Source organism: Bos grunniens, chromosome 21 (assembly GCF_055505025.1).
Source record: "Bos grunniens cultivar Pamir isolate PY7600 chromosome 21, Bosgru_T2T1.0, whole genome shotgun sequence".
In the NCBI taxonomy this organism is placed as follows: domain Eukaryota; kingdom Metazoa; phylum Chordata; class Mammalia; order Artiodactyla; family Bovidae; genus Bos; species Bos grunniens.
The window spans coordinates 25,424,352-25,445,010 of NC_141185.1; the positions used below are offsets into that span (position 1 = coordinate 25,424,352).

The 20,659-nt window shown below is 36.2% G+C and overlaps 1 protein-coding gene across 8 annotated transcripts in view; it reads left to right on the forward strand.

Moving 5' to 3' along the window:
* BAZ1A (bromodomain adjacent to zinc finger domain 1A) overlaps positions 1-20,659 on the forward strand; it is an 86,889-nt gene that overhangs the window by 50,425 nt on the left and 15,805 nt on the right. For 2 of the 8 annotated variants that reach the window (XM_086363610.1, XM_086363613.1), the window contains exons 10-19: positions 1,392-1,487; positions 2,184-2,322; positions 3,589-3,735; positions 7,853-7,948; positions 8,070-8,294; positions 9,445-9,610; positions 9,966-10,079; positions 12,970-13,109; positions 16,574-17,170; positions 19,860-20,023. In XM_086363610.1, the coding sequence (XP_086219736.1) occupies positions 1,392-1,487; positions 2,184-2,322; positions 3,589-3,735; positions 7,853-7,948; positions 8,070-8,294; positions 9,445-9,610; positions 9,966-10,079; positions 12,970-13,109; positions 16,574-17,170; positions 19,860-20,023 (1,884 nt within the window). The remainder of the gene's footprint in view (positions 1-1,391; positions 1,488-2,183; positions 2,323-3,588; positions 3,736-7,852; positions 7,949-8,069; positions 8,295-9,444; positions 9,611-9,965; positions 10,080-12,969; positions 13,110-16,573; positions 17,171-19,859; positions 20,024-20,659) is intronic. The other 6 variants (XM_086363612.1, XM_086363614.1, XM_086363615.1 and 3 more) reach the window with 3 other exon arrangements.

Genomic DNA, 20,659 nt, shown 5'->3' on the forward strand with positions numbered 1-20,659 from the left:
TGTGTTTCTTGAATTATTTCAGATAGGCCCTTGCGTGGAAGTAGGGAGTGTCTGATATGTGTTCACTCCAGAAAGTGTAGAATACAAGAAAAAAAAAAAAAAAACCACTTGTAATCTAAATGGTAATATTTAGAGATAGCATTATTGCTTTGATTAATTTATTTCTAACTTTATTGTGGCGCTTAAAGAATAAGATCCAGCATTTATAATTTTGTATATATATATTTTAACATTATTATAAACATTCTGTCCTGCTACTAAATAAACTAAGTAATGTGAAATTTTTAGTGACTGCATGTAGTATTTAATCAAATAGATACAGGTAAACACTTTACAAATTTTTGCTCATAAACAAGGATACTTTGTTCAAATTTATGAACAAAAGTCTTTCCTGTTTTTGGATTGTGTCTCTGGATTAATTTGTAGAATTGAAATACTAGGTCAATGGGTAAGAACATGTTAAAAACTTTCTGTACCTAGTGAACATAGGTATTTGTTTGTCAAATGTGTTGTACTTATGTATACTCTTAGCAACAGTGAATGAAAATACCCATCTTATTACACCCTACAAGAATTATTTGGGTGGAGGGAGGGCTTATTTCAGCAGGCCACTCAAAGCACAGTTAAGTTCTGTAACTATCTAGGTGTTTTCTGTTAAACTTGAGAAGTGTACATCTGTTTACTTTCAGTGTTAATAAATCTCAAAGAAAGAATATTAACATGCATTAAACATATATATTATTACATAGTTAGCATATTTATTGGAAATAATTATAACAAAATATTTTGCTTACATTCTGCTTTATCAGAGACTTTTTAGGGTCAGTATTTATCCTGCAGTTTCAAATACCAGAACCAAGAAGAAAAGTTGTCAAAAGACCAACTGAGCAAAAAGTTCACCAATTGTACTCTAATATTGCTTTTACTTACTGTCCCCTCTGTGTGTCTCTAGGCAGTTAATTAGGTTTAAATGAATCTTGAAAACTAATGTATTACAAATATAAGGGGAGGGTAGTTATGTTAGGTACTCTAATAATTTCTTATCTCTTCACTTGAGATCTCATTAATTTAAAGTGGAGAAAGCACTGCTATAGACAAGGTCAGATTGAATTAATGTTTATCCATGAGTTGCTATGTGTCAAACATCTTTCATCTTTGTAGCAGTTGTATCAGACAGGCATTGTTTTGATCAGTGGTTTTAACCCTTTTATGTACAGCAGAATCCCCAAAAGAGCTTAGTAAAACATCAGTTGCTGGGTCCCAACCCTGGAGTTCCTAGTTCAAGAGATCTAGGTAGGGTGCAAGTATTTGTGTTTCCTACTAGTTCCGAGGTGATGCCGATGCTGCCTTATAAATATCTTATAAGAATTTTTATTGACCTTTCATTTTAGGAAAGAGAGAAGTTGCGTGAAGAAAAGAAAAAGTATATGGAATACTTAAAACAGTGGAGTAAACCCAGAGAAGATATGGAATGTGATGACCTTAAGGTATAAGCACGTTATGTGATGTTTCACACACCTGTGTAACAGAGGAGATAGCCAATTAGGCAAATATGTATATTTAGAGTTCTAGGAGAGCATTGTTAGTATTTTATAACAAGCTTTGATAATGATTCTTATCCTGTGGAAATAGTTGGTCATCTGTGCTATCCTTGGTAGTCCAGTAACCACTGGAGCCAGGCAAACATTTAATGTGGTTACTGGACAAAGATTCTGCCTGTCTCCAGAAATAACCAAAGTATCTATACCAAACTCATTCATCTCATTTTATATGGAACCATTTCTAAGACAATAGATGGTAGATTAATTTTGTTCCATATCCTAAGGAAAATACCACATTAGAGATTATACTGATATGGCTAATGCCTTGGCCTCAGAATCTAGGTTAGGAGTCGCTCGTAACTAGGAAATGTAGTCAGAAGTACAGCTCAACCTAAATTATGCTGTTAGTTGAATGAAAGAAAAAATGATTTAGTAAGTAATTTAGAGACTGATTTAGTATAAGGTATAAGGTTGAATTAAAGCCACAGCATCTATAATTTTTAAAGTTCTAAAAGTGATTATAATGAACATCCAGGGTTGAGAAATGTGAAATAGTTCTTAGGTAAAGAATATATCATATCTGTCTTTGTACAATTTCCTGTACTTGGTTCAAATAGTTATATAAATTGTTTAATCTTGCAGGAACTTCCAGAACCAACTCCAGTGAAAACTAGACTACCTCCTGAAATCTTTGGTGATGCTCTGATGGTTTTGGAGTTCCTTAATGCATTTGGGGAGCTTTTTGATCTTCAAGATGAGTTTCCTGAGGGAGTGACCCTAGGCAAGTGCTATTGCTATGTGATAGTTCACCCTAAAATTAGTGGTTTAAAAGAACGAATTATTCTCTCTCAAAGTTCTGTGGAGTCACTGGACCCAGCTATCCAGTCCTCTCTTGGGGTCCTTCATGTGATTATAGTCACAGTGGCTGGGACTGGAGTCACCTCAAGGCTCACCTGGCTCAGTGTTCAAGGTGGCTTCTTCACACACATGCCTGGTACCCCGGTGTTCCTCCACATGGTGTCCTGCTTTGTCAGAGTAGCCTGCACTTCTTATGTGGCAGCGAGTGCTCCAAGGGGCTGGAAACAGAAGCTATCACTTTTCTTAAAGGCCAGGCCTAGAACTGCCAAGCCTTGCTTCTGCCGTATTCCATTAGTTAGGCCTGCTGGGATTCAAGGGGGTGAAGGAATAGACCTCATTTCTTGAGGGTGGCATGGTATGTAAGTGCAGGGAAGGGAGGGATTGACAGCCAAATTTGAAGACAAGTTACTGCCTAACTTTAACTTATGATTGCTTCTCCTCTGCACTTACATACTGTTACTTTGTATGTACATCATAAGAGCTAAATTAGTATGAGAAGGGCTTTAGATCCCAGTTTAGATTTTTAGCTAACCAATAGAAAAATAATCTTCTTTAGATCCAGATAAAAATTCTAAAAGAATTTTAATGCCACTCTTATTTTATCGACTGTATTCTTCAGGAGGGCTTTCACAGTCCCTTAGTTTTTCTTTATGAGCTAGGTGAGGCATGAATCACTGTGCCTTACAGATCAAGAAGGTCTAAACAACGCTGGTTGAGGTAAGACATTTAGGGTAGGTGAATTAGATGAGAATTATTTATGACCTGAACACAATATTAGGATTACAGCTAATGCTGATGATTACCTCTTATGTGTACTGTTTGGTAAGCAGTCATGTCCCATATAGCTCTTGAGAACACTGGGACAACAATAACATCTTTGGTGTCATTACTCAAATTAGAGTAAGATTATAATTTTTAATATATGACTAATTTGCATCTCAGGTTTAAATTTAGGTGAAATATTGTATCAACTGAGGCTAATTTGGCTTTCTTTGAATGCAGTGATTTTTGGCTTATGATTTTGTTGTAATTACTAAAAATTACTTTGTGATACTTGGCTTTACCTGATGGGCACTTAAGAAAATAGTTACACAGGCTATTGTTGATTAAAATGTTTATTGTTCCAATGGAGTTGTTTTTCCAGTATGTGACCAGAACTTTAAATTCATTTTAAACATTTTATTCACAGAAGTGTTAGAGGAAGCTCTTGTAGGAAATGACAGTGAAGGCCCACTATGTGAATTGCTTTTTTTCTTCCTGACTGCCATCTTCCAGGCGATAGCTGAAGAAGAAGAGGAAGTAGCCAAAGAGCAAATAACTGATGCTGACACCAAAGGTCAGAATTCAGTATTATTGCTGGCTGATAGTAGCTTTGTAGTGAAATAAACTTGTGATTAAATTTTAAATTAACTTGGCTTTTACAGTTATAAAACATGGTTGTTCAAGTTACTTGATTTTTGAGTCATATACTAGCAACACATTATCAGTTGTTTTACAGAAGCTTTGTTTTAATATATCCTGTTTCTGATGACCTTAAAAATGCTGCAACCCCCACCCTGCCAACCTATCTTGTTTTTTATTCCTCTAGATTTCTCCTGTGATTTAGGAATCTTAGAAATTTCATTGACCAGTATGTGTAATTCCAGGAAATTTACTGAATAGCACTGAGTTTTTGTCCCCATCTGAGAAAATACTTCAGTTGTTGTTATTAATACTTTAAGTTAAAAGTATTATTACTGATTTCATTTCATATCTGACAATTTTTAGATCAGAGTTAAGGAACATTTAATTTTTAAATTTTGCTAGTTTGAACTAGAAATTTTGCTCTTTAATTTCTGTACAGTTAAGTATCTAGAGTCTGTATGGTACATATTAATGTAGGAATAATTCTTGGGGAAATCTTTTTTATTTTCAATACAGAGTAGAGTGTTCATTGTTTTATTTAGGATTTACCTCAATCCAAGGAATTGTTAAGCATTTATATTAACAGGTTGATTTGACTTCCTGAATAAAATTCTCTGTGAATTTTGCCACCTATGAGATCGGACCATTAAATAAACTTTAGTGTATTATGTAGAAATACACGATAAGAAATAGTTTCGAGCCATCTTGATAGCATAGTCTTAGTAGGAAAAAAAATGGGACATTCCTCCATTCAGGTAGCGTGGTTGGCCTTAGATACTTTGAGCTAATTTCCTTTATGCCTGGTCGATGGAGCAATAGGATAGTCATGAGGATATAGTCAGTTCAGTTGTCTTTTGATTTTGCAAAGTTCAAGCAAAATATATTCTCTTGCTTGAGTGCTAATCACTCTAGCTCCCTTATCAAGGCCATTTTAGCAATGTGGTCTTCATTGTCATCTTAGATGATTTAGTCAGTTTCATAAAAGGGAAGGGAGAGGGGTATATCCATTTATAAAACATCCAAAGATTTTCTATTGACAAGTACCACCACTAAAGATGGATGATCTAAGATAGACTGTGTAACATATATTCATTCTTTTAACCTTTAGGTTGTCTTAATGACCGATAACATCACAAGGTTATTGACCAAATTCTGACCTTAATACAAGACATAAAGCTTCTTTAATTCAGGATTTGAATTAGGTGAATTTTGTAGTTTTGGAAGCCTTAATGACAAAAAGTGGGGTCAAAAGGAAATTATATTGGAAAAGCAGCTAATGTAAAGGAAAAACTGTTGATTTTGTATTGCCATTTTATTTTCTATTCATGATTTGTCATTCCTGTAATTTTTATAGCTCTACTTCTATACCAACTGTCTATAAAGTCTACCTCGGAATAAGTATTGACCATTAATAATGCTTTGTTTGAAACTATTTAAATGTTATGGAGGGAGAAAAAATTACTTCAAAAATTTCACCCTTCTCTCATTTGCCTATTACCACATTTTAAATGGTGACTTCAGTTTCATTAAGGGCCCCAGACTGTTCCCCCAGGTATTTTTCATGTATTCTCCCATCTCAGTAACAAAAAGGGTTTTCTGTAGTCTTCCTGAAAGCACCTGAATAATCACATGGGATTGAATATTATTTACTTCTTCATTAGCTGGCCTTCTGTAAGGTGTTTCTTGCTCCTTTTAGAAATGGGGAAATTGGGCAGACAATAAAAGCGTGTATTTACCTCAGTGGTGAAACATGAGGTCCAGTGAGGTCATTTACTGAAGATCACATAGAGAGTAAGTGATCGCATAACGAGAAAGACACCATGTATGTGTTGTTTTATCCTCATACCACCATTATAAGGAAGATGTAATTATTTTTGCCTTTATATGTAAAAGAAGCTAAGTCTTAAGGAGTTTAATTAACTTGCCTAAAGACACGTGGCTAATAAGAAGTGATGGATACAAACTCAGGCACTCTGGACTGGAGCCTCGTAATGATTACATTTTATTACCTTATAATATGGCAAAGAAGTAATTATCTGTCAAGAACATGTAATTTTTTGGCCTCCTTGTTTTTATATTGAATCTTGGAAATTTTGACCAGCAATTTTTTAACTTACATTATAAATATCAGTTCCTCTCTTTAGTCTTACATCATGAACTTAAATGCCTTTCACAAGTATAGAGACAAAAGCATTCTCCTGATATATAATAGTTATGTGTATTGCTGAGATGTTATTGTTTAGTGTTGAAATTATATGTACCTGATTCTAGATTATGATGATGATAAATGTATCTGTTTCAGGTGGTCATCCCCCACACAGTTTAGCTGTATTCTCTTGGTATGATGTATCCAAGTGACTATCTCAGCAAATAAATCCTAGAATGATATTTACAGTTTCTTGAAAGAGCAATTTGGTAGATAGTTGAGTTGAAGAATATGTATTTTAGCATGTTAAACACAACTAAAAGTAAATTGTCATTTTGTTGGTTGTCCATTTCCTGAGGCCTTTACAGCCTTTGTCCCAGGAAATTATAGCTTACTATAGATAAAATAAGTTGAATTGCTGCAAAGGAAGAGAGCCAGTACACTTATACAGCTTTTTAACTAGGACTTGTTAATTTTAGAGTGCCTATATTAATTTTAAGTTTGTTTGGCTTTGTATGTAAAATGAAAATTGAAAAAAGTTTTACATCTAGTACTTCCCTGGTGAGGAACATTATAATGTCTATCATTTCGACTAAATTCATGGCCTTGTAGGAATAACTTATGTATATATGTAACATTTAGTTAGGTAACTTCTCCTGTGTGGTACTGTTTATGCTTCAAATGCCGTGGAATTGTCAGTAACTGTAATCTGACATAATCCCAAAGGGCCTTTTTCCTTTAGTAAAGGACAGCAGTTCTTTTCTCTAAGGTTCATTTTTTCAGCTTGTGAACTTTGAGGAGGGAAAGTAGAAAGTGAAGGAACCACAGAACCAGGTTAGCTCAGTGATTTCCCAGCTCTAATCCATGGAGGCCTACAAATTGTACAGGGATTCCTCCCTGCTAGTGTAGGAGAGTTGAAAAGATGAATGGGCAGGATTATCATGTCCATTCACTTTATATGGTGCTTCCAAGAAATACTTGAGGAATTTGAAAACTGCTGATCTTGACTTAGCGCTATAAAAAAAATGAAGCCAATTAAGTGCCTGATCTAGAGGCTGTGTAAGTAGAAACTAGGGATGGACAGAGCTAAGAGTAGAATTTACATTATCTGAGACTTAGTCTGAAGCTGTGTCTACTGTGGTAGAGCAGAAGGGCTTTTTATCAGCTTAAAAGTTTTTTCATTGGTGACATTTTATTATCTCTGTAAGGAATAATTGTATATCCTAATGGTTTAAATATATTTGTGTCAGTAGACTTGCTCTTTGGTCCTATTTGTAGCTTAAGCACTGTTTTCAAAGCTGAAGCAGTTTACTTAGAAAGTACAGGGATATCTTCCTATTGTTTCATGGATCAGAGAGTTTGCACAATAAAAACAGGCAATTTAAATGAAGAGATAAATCTGTGGTTAAGTGACAGTAGTATTGTCTTTAAGTTCTTCTAGCTCTTTTCCTGCGTTGGTTTTGTGATGATTACAACTTATACTTTGTTATGATTCAGTATTTGTAATTGAATATTTATGAAAGATTTGGGTATCTTCAAATAGATTCTGATTTTCAAAGTAGAGTTTTTTTAAAGTTATATTGAGCAAGGAAATTTGTCTTTCATTTTAAAGTGTATTTTACCATATTTTTGGAATGTGTATGTGTATCTTGTTGGTAACTTGGAAATTGTCTTCTCTATGTTAAGTAAGGGGAAAATTAGTGTGTAGTACATGTCTTGGATTTATAGTTTTAGGTGGAGCCTAGGCAGAATGTGAATGATGCTTGTGGTACCTAGTGTCAGCTCTTTTGAGGTTCCTGAATGTTAAGCTGTTTGCTGTTTCTTTCATCATTTTAAAAAGGGCATTATTCCCAAATATTCAAGCTTTGATTTGCACTAGAATAAAGTATTTATTTCCTTAAAGATCTAACAGAGGCTTTGGATGAAGATACAGACCCCACAAAATCTGCACTGTCTGCAGTTGCATCTTTGGCAGCTGCATGGCCGCAGTTGCATCAGGGTATGTGTGGGTTTTTGTTTTTTTTTTTTATTGCCTTTTTATTTTTATAAAGGTATATTTTACATTACTGAGGATTTATTGTTTACATTCTAAATGACTGTTTCATTTTTAATGACTATAGGCTGCAGTTTGAAAAGCTTGGATCTCGATAGCTGCACCCTTTCTGAAATCCTCAGACTACACATCTTAGCTTCGGGTGCTGATGTAACATCAGCAAATGCGAAGTACAGGTATCAGAAACGAGGAGGGTTTGATGCTACAGATGATGCCTGCATGGAGCTTCGTTTGAGCAACCCCAGCCTGGTGAAGAAACTGTCAAGCACTTCAGTGTATGATTTGACACCAGGTAAACTTTGCAAGTTAGAATTTGTATAACCTTCCTACTTATGCCCAGAATACTCGGTAGCCGATGAGAAAATTTTAGATGACATTTGGTTTTAAAAGAGAAAGGAAGAAAACAGCCTTTTAAAAAAAATTATCAGAATACAAATAGTGACCTAAATTAACTACAGTTGTTATTCATATTAACTTTTAATTATTTATGATTTTCTTGTCTTTTTTCTCTTTGGATTTTCTATTAATTTAAAAATGTGTGGTTAGTTTACTACATCTAGCAAGTCTAGAAAGATAAGTGGGAATTAGCTAGCTTTAATTTTTATTTATTAATATATCAGAAATGTAAGCTATAGCTGCAGAATGCTAACATTCAGTTGAGTAAATGTTTGAGCAGTGAGGCACAATATGTAAAATTAAGAGTTTTTTTTACTTCCTTTTATAGATAAAAGTAAAAATTGTAATGTACAATATATAGTATTGAATTTATTATGCTTATTTAAGGAAACATAAGAAAACCTAATTCCTAAGAGTCATGTAGTTTAAAAAATTTTTATTGTGGTATAGTTGAGCTAACATTCATATAATTTTTAAAATTTATGGTAGTGTTTTTGTGCAGTCTTTTCTGAGTAGCAATTTGCCTGTTGCCATTTGTGTGCGTGTGCGTGTGTGTGTGTGTGCGCATGTATGCATGCTCAATCACGTAGTCATGTCTCTTTGCAACCCTGTAGACTGTAGCCTGCCAAGCTCCCTCTGTCCAAGGGATTCTCCAGGCAAGAATACTAGAGTGGGTGGCCATTTCTTACAGGGATCATCCCGTACCAAGGATCAAACCCACATCTTGCGTCTCATGTGGTTATAACTTAGTTTTGATTTGAACTTCATACATAAGCTACATAAGCCTAAAATTAAAACTTAAAAGTTAATTCTTTGCAATTAGAAAGTTTTTCATGTCTGTTTAGTAGTTATTAGTATTTGAAATGTGTTGTATATCACATAACTGTTAATTGGATTCAAAGTTGCTTTTTTCCATAAATGCCACTAGCTTAGTTGATCTTAAGAGTCTCTTCCCTAGTCTTTATTAAATATTTTCACATTGAGCCACAAATTAAATTTTTTTCTTGTTATTGATAATCCAGAAGTTATTTACCAATTTTTGGCAGGAGAAAAGATGAAGATACTTCATGCTCTCTGTGGGAAACTACTGACCCTAGTTTCTACTAGGGATTTCATTGAAGATTATGTTGACATATTAAGACAAGCAAAACAGGAGTTCCGGGAGTTAAAAGCAGAACAACATCGAAAAGAGAGGGAAGAAGCAGCTGCTAGGTGAGAGATAATTATAGTCCGTTGTGCTAATGAAAGCTATTTATTTCTTTGCCTCTAAAAACATGTTGGGGACTTTCTTGGCAGTCCAGTGGTTAAGACTCCACACTCCCAATGCAGGGGACATGGGTTCAATCCCTGGTCAGGAAACTAAAATCCCATACATGCTGTACAGCACAGCAAAAACAATAACAATAATAATAATAAAATTTATTAAAAAATAAAACCATGTTGGGCTGTTATGAATAGATTACTTTGTAGTTTGTGATAACATTTGGAGCATTTTCTGTAATTGGGTGGTTAAAGATAAAAAGTTAAAAGTATCATGTAGACTATAATATTTTATTTTAACTTTCAGAATTCGTAAAAGGAAAGAAGAAAAACTTAAGGAGCAAGAACAAAAAATGAAGGAGAAACAAGAAAAACTAAAGGAAGATGAGCAAAGAAATTCAATTGCAGATATATCTGTTGGGTATGGTTTGAATTACGCTGCTTATCTGGATGACATAAAGAATAAAAATCAGCACCTTAAACTCTAAAATGCTTTCCAAATTTTTAGAAAACGAATTTTCTGTAGTTTTGTAATAGTGTCAGCAAGCCTATGAAATTTACATACAGAGAGTCCTCAGATATACATGTGTTGGTTTTTTTTTTTTTTTTAAAAAAAAGCACTTTGAGGGAATCTAAAACTGCTAGCATTACTCATTCTAGCATTACTAATAGTATCTCTCCCTTCCACCACCATCATCACAGTTGTACTCTGTGTTTCACAGAGTTCCTTCAAGCTTTTTAAGGAAGAGATTGGAGCTTTTGGTAGAAGGTGGAGGGAGAAGATGTCAACACCTTAAATAATTCAGTGACTGCCTAAAGTATTTTATTACATATTGACATATTAGGGATGAAGATTGGCTGTGAAGACAAGTGGGAACTTTTCCTATATTGTAGATGGCAAATCATATTCAAAAGTAGCAGAAATAATCATTATAAAATAAAATCTGAAAAAGAAATTCTAAAAACCTCAGTATTCCAAATTCAGCATATTGACTTTTGATTATACTTACATATAAAAATACTTGTTACATTCATAGGTCACAAACTTGGAACAGTTGTATTTTATATGGCCATCAGTAATACTTTAAGAAATTTATTTGGATACCTTGAGAAAGTTAATAATAGATATGACACCTAAACTACAAGCAACCAAATAAAAAATAGACTTCACCAAAATTGAAAACTTTTGTGCTTCAAAGAACACTGTTGAGAAAGTTAAAAAAACAACCCAGAGAAGAGAAAAAAATTTTTATAAATCATATATCTGATGATGGTCTGACATCCAGAATGTATAAAGAACTCACACAACTCAATAGTAAAAAGACAACTCAGTTTTTAAAATGGGCAAAGGATTTTAACAGGCATTTCTTCAAAGAAGATCTATATGAAGCACATAAAAGGTGCTCAACATCGTTAGTCATTAAGGAAATGCGTATCAAAACCACGATGAGATATACTTCACACTTACTAAGATGGCGGTATTTCAGTTGAGGGATGGTAACATATGTTGGTGAGAATAAAGAAATTAGAACTCTCATACATTGCTCACAGGGATGTGTAAAACAGTGTGGCTGCTTTGGATAAGTTTGACAGTTCATCAAACAGTCTAAACCATGTGTTACCATGTAGCCAGCAATTCCACTCCTAGGTATGTACCCAAGAAAATTAAGAGCATACATTCACCCAAAAATGTATACATGAAAGTTCATAGCAGCATTATTCTTCGTAACCAAAAAATAGTCCAACCCAAATGTTCATCAGTCCGTCAGTTGATGGATAAACAAAATGATATACTGCTTCTGTGGTATATCCTTATAGCAGAATGTTATTCAGAAATAAGAAGGAATGAAATTCTGATACCTGCTACAACATGGGTGAACTTTGGAAACATGCTAGGTGAAAGAAGCTAATCAAAGACCGTGTGATTATTCTATTTATAGGAAAAGTCCAGAATAGGCAAGTCCAGAGCAGAAAGTAGAATCAGTGGTTACCATGGGCAGTGGGGAAAAGGAATTGAAAATAGTATCCAGCTTTTCTTCTGAGATGATGAATTAGATAGAGGCAGTAATTGTACAGCCTTGTTAATATTACTAAAAACCACTGAGTTGTGCACTTTAAAATGGTGATTTTTATGTTATGTGAACACTGTCTCAAATTTTTTTTTACACTTTATAAATATTTTTCCAATTATGTCAGTTATACCGAAAATACTGTATGCATTTAAGGTATATAAAATAATGATTTGATAAATGTATATATTGTTAAATGATTACTATAATTTAGTTAATATTCATTGCCTCATGTAGTTGCAATTATTTTTTCCGTGTGATATCTTCAGTTTTTTAAAAAAAGAAATTAGGCATGTAATAGATCCCACCACTTCATATGTTTGTACTCATCTAACCTCACTCATTTATGTTATCCCTCTGGCTCCTGAATACATTGAGTTTGCAAAACTCTTTGAATGTAGAACATAAGTGGTGGGATTCAAATTCCATGCAACTTTAATTTTGATTTGGACAGTACAGTGATTTGGACAATACAGTGATAAAACATCCATATTGTTCCTACTTACTGTATCTGAATTTGTCTACTTCTCCCGCCTACTGTTTGTCTGCTTATCTCCTTTTATACTCTGAGCCACCATTACCTCCCAGCCAGCTACCTGGATTAATTACAGTGGCCTCTTTACTAATCTCCCCTCATCTGCTTTCTATCTCAGATGATTTTCCACATAACAGCAAGAGTACCTTCTAATCATGTCATTTCCCTTTTCTAAACTCTTCCACTTTTTCCCTGTAGCTTCTCCCCATCCACCCCCATTGCTCTTTGAATAATGCCCTAAAAGGCCCAGTATGATCTTGCCCTGATTTTTCTCATTCGTATCTTAAATTGCTTCTTTTTTGTTTATATTCTTGTCAAAATTACAAGCTCCTTCCTTTTCCCTTGAGCTCAGTGCATTTGCAGGTTATTCCTTCTTCTAGAAACAAAGATTTTTTCTTACCTGCCACCTCACCCCTCCCAGCCTCCTTAGTCTTGCAGTTTAAACGTCACTTCTTATAAGCGAGCGTTACTTGATCCCTGAGATTAGGGATCAAGTTCTCCTCAAAATGCTTTCATAGCATTTTGAACTCCTTCTTTTTTAGTATTTATTACATATTTTAATTGTACAATGATTTATATAGTTATCTGCAAGACTATAAACTCTGTATTATCTTGTTCACTACTTCTCGAAGGATAAACCCTGGCACTTCATAGGCAGGCAATAAATATTTCACGAATGGAATTATAAATATTTTTTTCTTCTTAAGGGAGGAAGAAAGGGAAGATTTTGATACTAGCACTGAGAGCAAAGAAATAGAGCAAAAGGAACAAGATCAAGATACAGTTTCTGAAGATGAAGATGACCCGGGACCACATAAAAGAGGCAGAAGGGGTAATACAGAATTTCGTAAGGGCATGCTTGCTTGCTTTTAATTGATAAGGCATTTTATTAATTCACTATTCTGAAATATATATTAGGTTACTTCCATTTGTGATTCCAAGGTGTGTTGTTGATTTTTTGTATTTGCTACTTTATGTTGACCAAGTAGAAATTTTTATTCTGTAATGTACCAATTCAACATTGAATGCCTCTTAGATGCTAGAGATACAAAGATCAGTAATGCTTGTAACTGGTGTCATATTACTGAGAATGGAAATCTATGCTGCCTTAAAGTAATCTCATAAGTTGCTGGATCAAAGGAAATGCATTTTTTGAAGCTTGTGATACAGGTTACTTCTGAGGATCTCTAACCATTTTCATTTGATAACTATTAAAGGAGATACTTAAGTTTATTCTGTGCCTCTAATTTGGACAGTATCTCTTTTTTTACATTATTTTTAAAGTGGTTATTGTAAGTGGACAGAAAAATCTCTTATACAATATCATGGAGGCTGTATTCTCTGACTGCAATGCAATTGATTTGGAAATCCAAAACAAATCTTATGCCATTAGAATTTAGAACATATTTCTAAGTAATTAGAGTTTCAAAGGAGAAGCCCTAATAGAAATTTTAAAATATTTAAAACTAATTAATACTGCATATTGATGGATACAATCCATACGAGTCCATACTTGTTGGATACAGTCCCTCTACTTAAAGGAAAATTTATAGCTTTAATACATATTAGGAAAGTAGAAAGGCAAATTACACTAGGCATTCATTTAAGAAGTTAGAGGTAAAAACTAGAATAATCTCCCAAAATATAAGGAGACAATAAACGTGAGTGAAATTAATAGAAAATAAAACTGTAATAGAGAAAAACAACAAAGTCAAAAGCTTGTTCTTTGAAAAAGACACAAACTAGACAAACCTTTGTTGAATTGACTTTCGGGGGGGTGAGGGGTCACAATAAACAAAATTAGGACTAAAAATTGAAGCAGTATAACTAGATAGAGTAGAAATTTAAAGATAAGGGGATAACATAACAATTTAATAGTAAATTTGAAAATAGAGGGCAGAAAGCTAAATCCTAGAAAAAATGCAAATTATAGAAATGAATTAATACAAAGATTAAAAATATGAATGGTCCTAAACTGTTAAAGATCTTGAATTAGTATTAAAAACCTTCCTATAAAGAAAACATCACTCCTAGGCGACTTTATGGTGAATTCTGCCAAATTTCAAAGAAGCAGATAATTCCAATCTTACACAAACCCTTTCAGGCAAAAAAAAGAGAAGAAACACCCCCCATCCGTTTAAACAATTTGACAATGAATGAAACAGGAGAGAAGTCTAATGCTTCAACATAGCATACAAGGCTAGCCAGGAGGAGTCTAGGCTCCTTCTGTCTTGTTGGTACTGTCATCCTTGAGCATTTGCTGCCATCCTCATGTTCCAAAGTCTAGGCTCCTTCTGTCTTGTTGGTACTGTCATCCTTGAGCATTTGCTGCCATCCTCATGTTCCAAAATGATTTATCACCCTGTCTCCATTCTGTCTAGGGAAAGGGGAAAAAGAGGCATAACCCAGAGGTTACAGACAGTGCTTCTGCTTCCATCTCTTTGACCAGTAGTTTCTAATGTAGCCATATTTACTGGGGAAAGAAGGTCTGGGAAACATTGTCCTTCTCTTGGATTGCTGCTGCTGCTGCTGCGAAGTCCTTTCAGTCGTGTCTGACTCTGTGCGACCCCATAGATGGCTGCCCACCAGGCTTCCCCATCCCTGGGATTCTCCAGGCAAGAATACTGGAGTGGGTTGCCATTTCCTTCTCCAATGCATGAAAGTGAAAAGTGAAAGTGAAGTCGCTCAGTCGTGTCCAACTCTTAGCGACCCCATGGACTGCAGCCCACCAGGCTCCTCCGCCCATGGAATTTTCCAGGCAAGAGTACTGGAGTGGGTTGCCATTGCCTTCTCCATTGGATTGCTGCTGCTGTTGCTGCTAAGTCGCTTCAGTCGTGTCCAACTCTGTGCAGCCCCATAGACAGCAGCCCACGAGGCTCCCCGGTCCCTGGGATTCTCCAGGCAAGAACACTGGAGTGGATTGCCATTTCCTTCTCCAATGCAGGAAAGGGAAAAGTGAAAGTGAAGTTGCTCAGTCATGTCCGACTCTTAGCGACCCCATGGACTGCAGCCCACCAGGCTCCTCCGTCCATGGGGTTTTCCAGGCAAAAGTGCTGGAGTGGGGTGCCATTGCCTTCTCTGATTGGATTGCTAGGTGCCTGCTAATAATTAAGGCTTCTGTTACCTTAAAGCAGTGGTTGTTAAAGTACAGCCCATTGGCCAAATCCACCCTGCCCCCTGTTTTAATATCACCCATGAGCCTGAAAGGGTTTTTACATTTTTAAATAGTTGGGAAAAAAAATTAAAAAGAGTGATACTTCGTGACATGTGAAAATCACATGAAATTCAGACTCAGTGATCTTAAGTAAAGTTTTGTTGCGTATAGCCATGCTCGTTCATTTGCATATTGTCTGTGACTGTTTTCATCCTACAGTGGCAGAGTTGGGTAGCTGGGATGGAAACCGTATGACCCAAGCAGCCTAAAATATTGACTAGCTAGCCCTTCATAGGGGAGAAGGCAATGGCACCCCACTCCAGTACTCTTCCCTGGAAAATCCCATGGACGGAAGAGCCTGGTAGGCTTCAGTCCATGGGGTCTCGAAGAGTCGGACACAACTGAGTGACTTCCCTTGCACTTTTCACTTTCATGCATTGGAGAAGGAAATGGCAACCCACTCCAGTTCTTTCCTGGAGAATCCCAGGGACAGGGGAGCCTGCTGGGCTGCCGTCTATGGGGTCGCACAGAGTCGGACACGACTGAAGCAACTTAGCAGTAACAGTAGCCCTTCATAGAAGTGGTTTGCTAACTTCTGCCTTAGAAGAAGGACTGAATGTATCTTGCAAAATAACTAACAGACTCTGGCACACTCTCCAGTATGGAGATAGAAGGTTTTTGTGTATCTCTTTATATATAAGTGTGCCAATTTCTTATTAACATAGTTTATTAGGCTATTCATGTTGCCATAACAAAATGTTACAGACTGTGGCTTAAACAACAAAAATTTTTATCACAGTTCTGGAGACTGGAGGTACAAGATCAGGGTGCCAGCAGGGTTAATTTCTGGTGAGGCCTTTCTCAGCTGGTAATAGCACCTTCTCACTGCGTCCTCATATGACCTTTCTCACTCACAAGTGGAGAGAAAGAGTGCCCTGATCTCCCTTCCTCTTGCTTAAAGACACCAGCCTGACCTTAATTACCTCCTTAAAGGCCCTGTCTCCAAATTCAGTCACCTTGGGGTTTAAGACTTCAACCTACAAATTGGGGGTATGTGGGAGTGGCACATAGTTTACTCCATAATGTATAGTAACTTGGGGTAGCTTGTCATGTTTTTCTAGTGAAAAATTAAAATATGATGGTGGTTTCAATTACAGGAAAAAGGGGACAAAATGGATTTAAAGAATTTACAAGGCAAGAAGAGGTCAACTGCGTAACAAGAGAGCCTCTTACTGCTGAGGAGGAAGAAGCTTTAAAACAGGAACACCAACGAAAAGAGAAAGAGCTCTTAGAAAAAATCCAAAGTGCCATAGCATGTACCAATATCTTTCCCTTGGGCCGTGACCGCATGTACAGACGGTACTGGATTTTCCCTTCTATTCCTGGATTGTTTATTGAAGAGGATTATTCTGGTCTCACTGAAGACATGCTGTTGCCTAGACCTTCATCATTTCAGGATAATGTACAGTCTCAAGTGCCTCAGGTATCCACTAAAACTGGAGATTCATTGATGTCTGAATCTACCTCCAGCATTGACCACGGTCCGTATGATGATACTGTGCAGCTGCCAAAACCGGTGCATAAGCCAAATCGGTGGTGCTTTTACAGTTCCTGTGAACAGCTGGATCAGCTGATTGAAGCCCTTAACTCTAGAGGACATAGAGAAAGTGCCTTAAAAGAAACTTTGTTGCAAGAGAAAAGCAGAATATGTGCACAGCTATCCCGATTTTCTGAAGAGAAATTTCATTTTTCAGGTAAATTTTCAATGACACCTATTTCCTTTATTTTTCTTTTCCTGTAATCTCTGGCTCAGGAGTAAACATTTTTCAAACTTACCAAGAGCTGTATTTAAAACACTTTCTCTTTCATCTGAACAACGCTCTCAGTTCTTGAGTTAGAGAAATTTGCCAGTTAGAGAAATAAAGTTTTCTAGATTCTCCTGGGTTCCACTTGGATTATGAGAAGCACATCTTAACAATATGAGAAGTTACATACTCTTTCTGAGCTCATTGTTTGGATTGTTTGATCAGTAGATCGAATACTTGTGGCACTAGGGTTACCATCGAGTTTTGAGATCTAATAGTGAGTGAGGTCACTCACTGAATGTATTAGCTGAGGGTCCAGGAACAGGTTCTATTAGTGATCACACCTTAGGAGACGGGCAGCAAGGACAGTTCAGGTAGCAGTATTTCCTATTTGATGGCTGGTCTGTTGACGACAAATACGAGAAAGAAGTAAGACATTTTTAGGTGTAAATGGGGTTTTCTAGGTAGAGTGATCTTAAATTTAGGGTTTTATTATTACCATGACTACTTTCAGTTCATTTCAGTTCAGTTCAGTTGCTCAGTCGTGTCCGACTCTGCGACCCCATGAATCGCAGCACGCCAGGCCTCCCTGTCCATCACCAGCCAACTCCCAGAGTTCACTGAGACTCACGTCCATCGAGTCAGTGATGCCATCCAGCCATCTCATCCTCTGTCGTCCCCTTCTCCTCCTGCCCCCAATCCCTCCCAGCATCAGAGTCTTTTCCAATGAGTCAACTCTTCGCATGAGGTGGCCAAAGTACTGGAGTTTCAGCTTTAGCATCATTCCTTCCAAAGAAATCCCAGGGCTGATCTCCTTCAGAATGGACTGGTTGGATCTCCTTGCAGTCCAAGGGACTCTCAAGAGTCTTCTCCAACACCACAGTTCAAAAGCATCAATTCTTCAGCGCTCAGCTTTCTTCACAGTCCAGCTCTCACATCCATACATGACCACTGGAAAAACCATAGCCTTGACTAGACGAACCTTTGTTGGCAAAGTAATGTCTCTGCTTTTTAATATGCTATCTAGGTTGGTCATAACTTTTCTTCCAAGGAGTAAGCGTCTTTTAATTTCATGGCTGCAGTCACCATCTGCAGTGATTTTGGAGCCCAAAAAAAATAAAGTCTGACACTGTTTCCACTGTTTCCCTGTCTATTTCCCAGAAGTGATGAGACCAGATGCCATGATCTTCGTTTTCTGAATGTTGAGTTTTAAGCCAACTTTTTCACTCTCCTCTTTCACCTTCATCAAAAGGCTTTTTAGTTCCTCTTTGCTTTCTGCCATATGGGTGGTGTCATCTGCATATCTGAGGTTATTGATATTTCTCCCAGCAATCTTGATTGTTGATCACAATTCTTTAACAGCTTTGTTGAGATTTAATTCATTTATCATACAGTTCACCCTGAAGTGTACAATTCAGTAGTTTTTTATATATTCTTAGATATCTTACACTGTCAATTTTAGAACATTTTCATTATCCCCAAAACTGGTATTGTGTAATATATGGTCTTTCGTGACAGGCTTCTTTTACTTAGCATAATGTTTTCAAGGTTCATTCAAGTTGTACCATATGTCAGTACTTCATTCTCTTTATGTTCATTGTATACTACATTTTAGTACATTTTACTTATCCATATGTTAGTTAATGGACATTTCTATTGTTTTTGCCTTTTGGCTGTTATGCTGCTTTGAACATTTGTGTATACATTTTTGCTGACATATGTTTTCATTTCTCTTGGGTATATACCTAAGAGTGAAATTACTGGGTCATATGGCTTCCTCAATGGCTCAGGTTGTAAAGAATCTGCCTGCAATGCAGGAGACTCAGGAGACTCAGATTTGATCCCTGGGTCGGGAATATCCCCTGGAGGAGGGCATGGCAACCCACTCCAGTATTCTTGCCTGGAAAATCCCTTGAGGAGCCTGGTGGGCTACAGTCCATGGGGTTGCAAAGAGCTGGATACAACTGCAGCGACTTGGCATGCATATATCATCACTACGCACTATGGTAATTCTGTTTAATCATTTAAGGAACTGTCATCAGACTGTTCCCTAAAGTGGCTCACTATTTTATATTGAAGGTTAAATTTCTCCACATCCCTCTCAATGCTTGTTATCAGACTTTTTTATTCTAGCCATTGTAGAGGTGTGAAGTATCTCATTGTGGTTTTGGTGTGCATTTCCCAAATGACTAATGATGTTGAGCATCTTTTCATGGTTTTATTGGCCAAAGAAAAATGTGTTCAGGGAAATTCCCTGGTGGTCCAGTGGTTAGGACTCAGCACTTTCACTGCCATGGGCCTGCGTTCAGTCCCTGGTTTGATAACTAAGATCCTGCAAGCTTCATGGCACAGCAGGAAAAAAAGAGAGAGAAAGGAAGAAAAGTGTGTTCGGATCCTTTGCTTATTTTTTAATTGTATTATTTGTCTTTTTATTGAGCTGTAAGAGTTCTTTATATATGCTGTTGGATAGATACAAGTCCCTTATGAGATAAATGATGTGCAGACATTTGCTTCTTTTTTTCCCCATACTTCAGGACTTACTGTTTTTATATCCACTGTCTCACAATCATACAGTCATATGGGTAATTATGTTTTTTAATGAGAAAATCATAATAAAGATGTTTGCTAACTATTTCAGACAAACCTCAAACTGATAGCAAACCTACATATAGTCGGGGAAGATCTTCCAGTGTGTATGATCCATCCCAGATGTCTGCAGAAAGACAGCTTGAGTTGAGGCTGAGAGATTTTCTTTTGGATATTGAAGACAGAATCTACCAAGGAACATTAGGCGCAATCAAGGTTTGTACCTGTTCCCATTTTTAACTTGCCTAGTTACCAGAATTTTGGTAACTTATTTGATATTTTATGTTTGTTAACTTATTTGATATAGTCAAGGCATGTATGTTCTGAATAAATAGCAGGAGTGATGCATTTTTTATAATAACTGATTTTATTTCCCTGTATCAAATTATATATATATATAGATCTTTCTTAAAACCTTTTTTTAATATTAACTTTTGGTATTTAAAAAATATCTGTTTTACGGTATTTTCATCCAAGATGTTGAAATGTATAAGGATATTTTCTTCTTCCTTGACTAGCTCCTGCCTGCTCTGCTGAGTCTGGTTTGTTTATTGGTTTCTTTGTTACCTTTTTAAAATCTGTAAGTAATTCATGCTTGATCTGTGTGTTCTGTTCATTCCTTTGCTGTCATCTGTCACTCTTTTGCTACTGTCAGGTGACCAACCTTAGAGTCATTTATAATTTCACTATATAGAGAGTAAGGTATTAAAGCTTCCATCTATGAATGATATGAACTCCATTTTGGCCACTTAGTACCTTATTTTTAGATCTCTTTTTGATTCACAATCTGTTCTAGAATATTCATGAATTTTTCATATATACATTGAACTTCATACTTCTTAGGAACAGTAC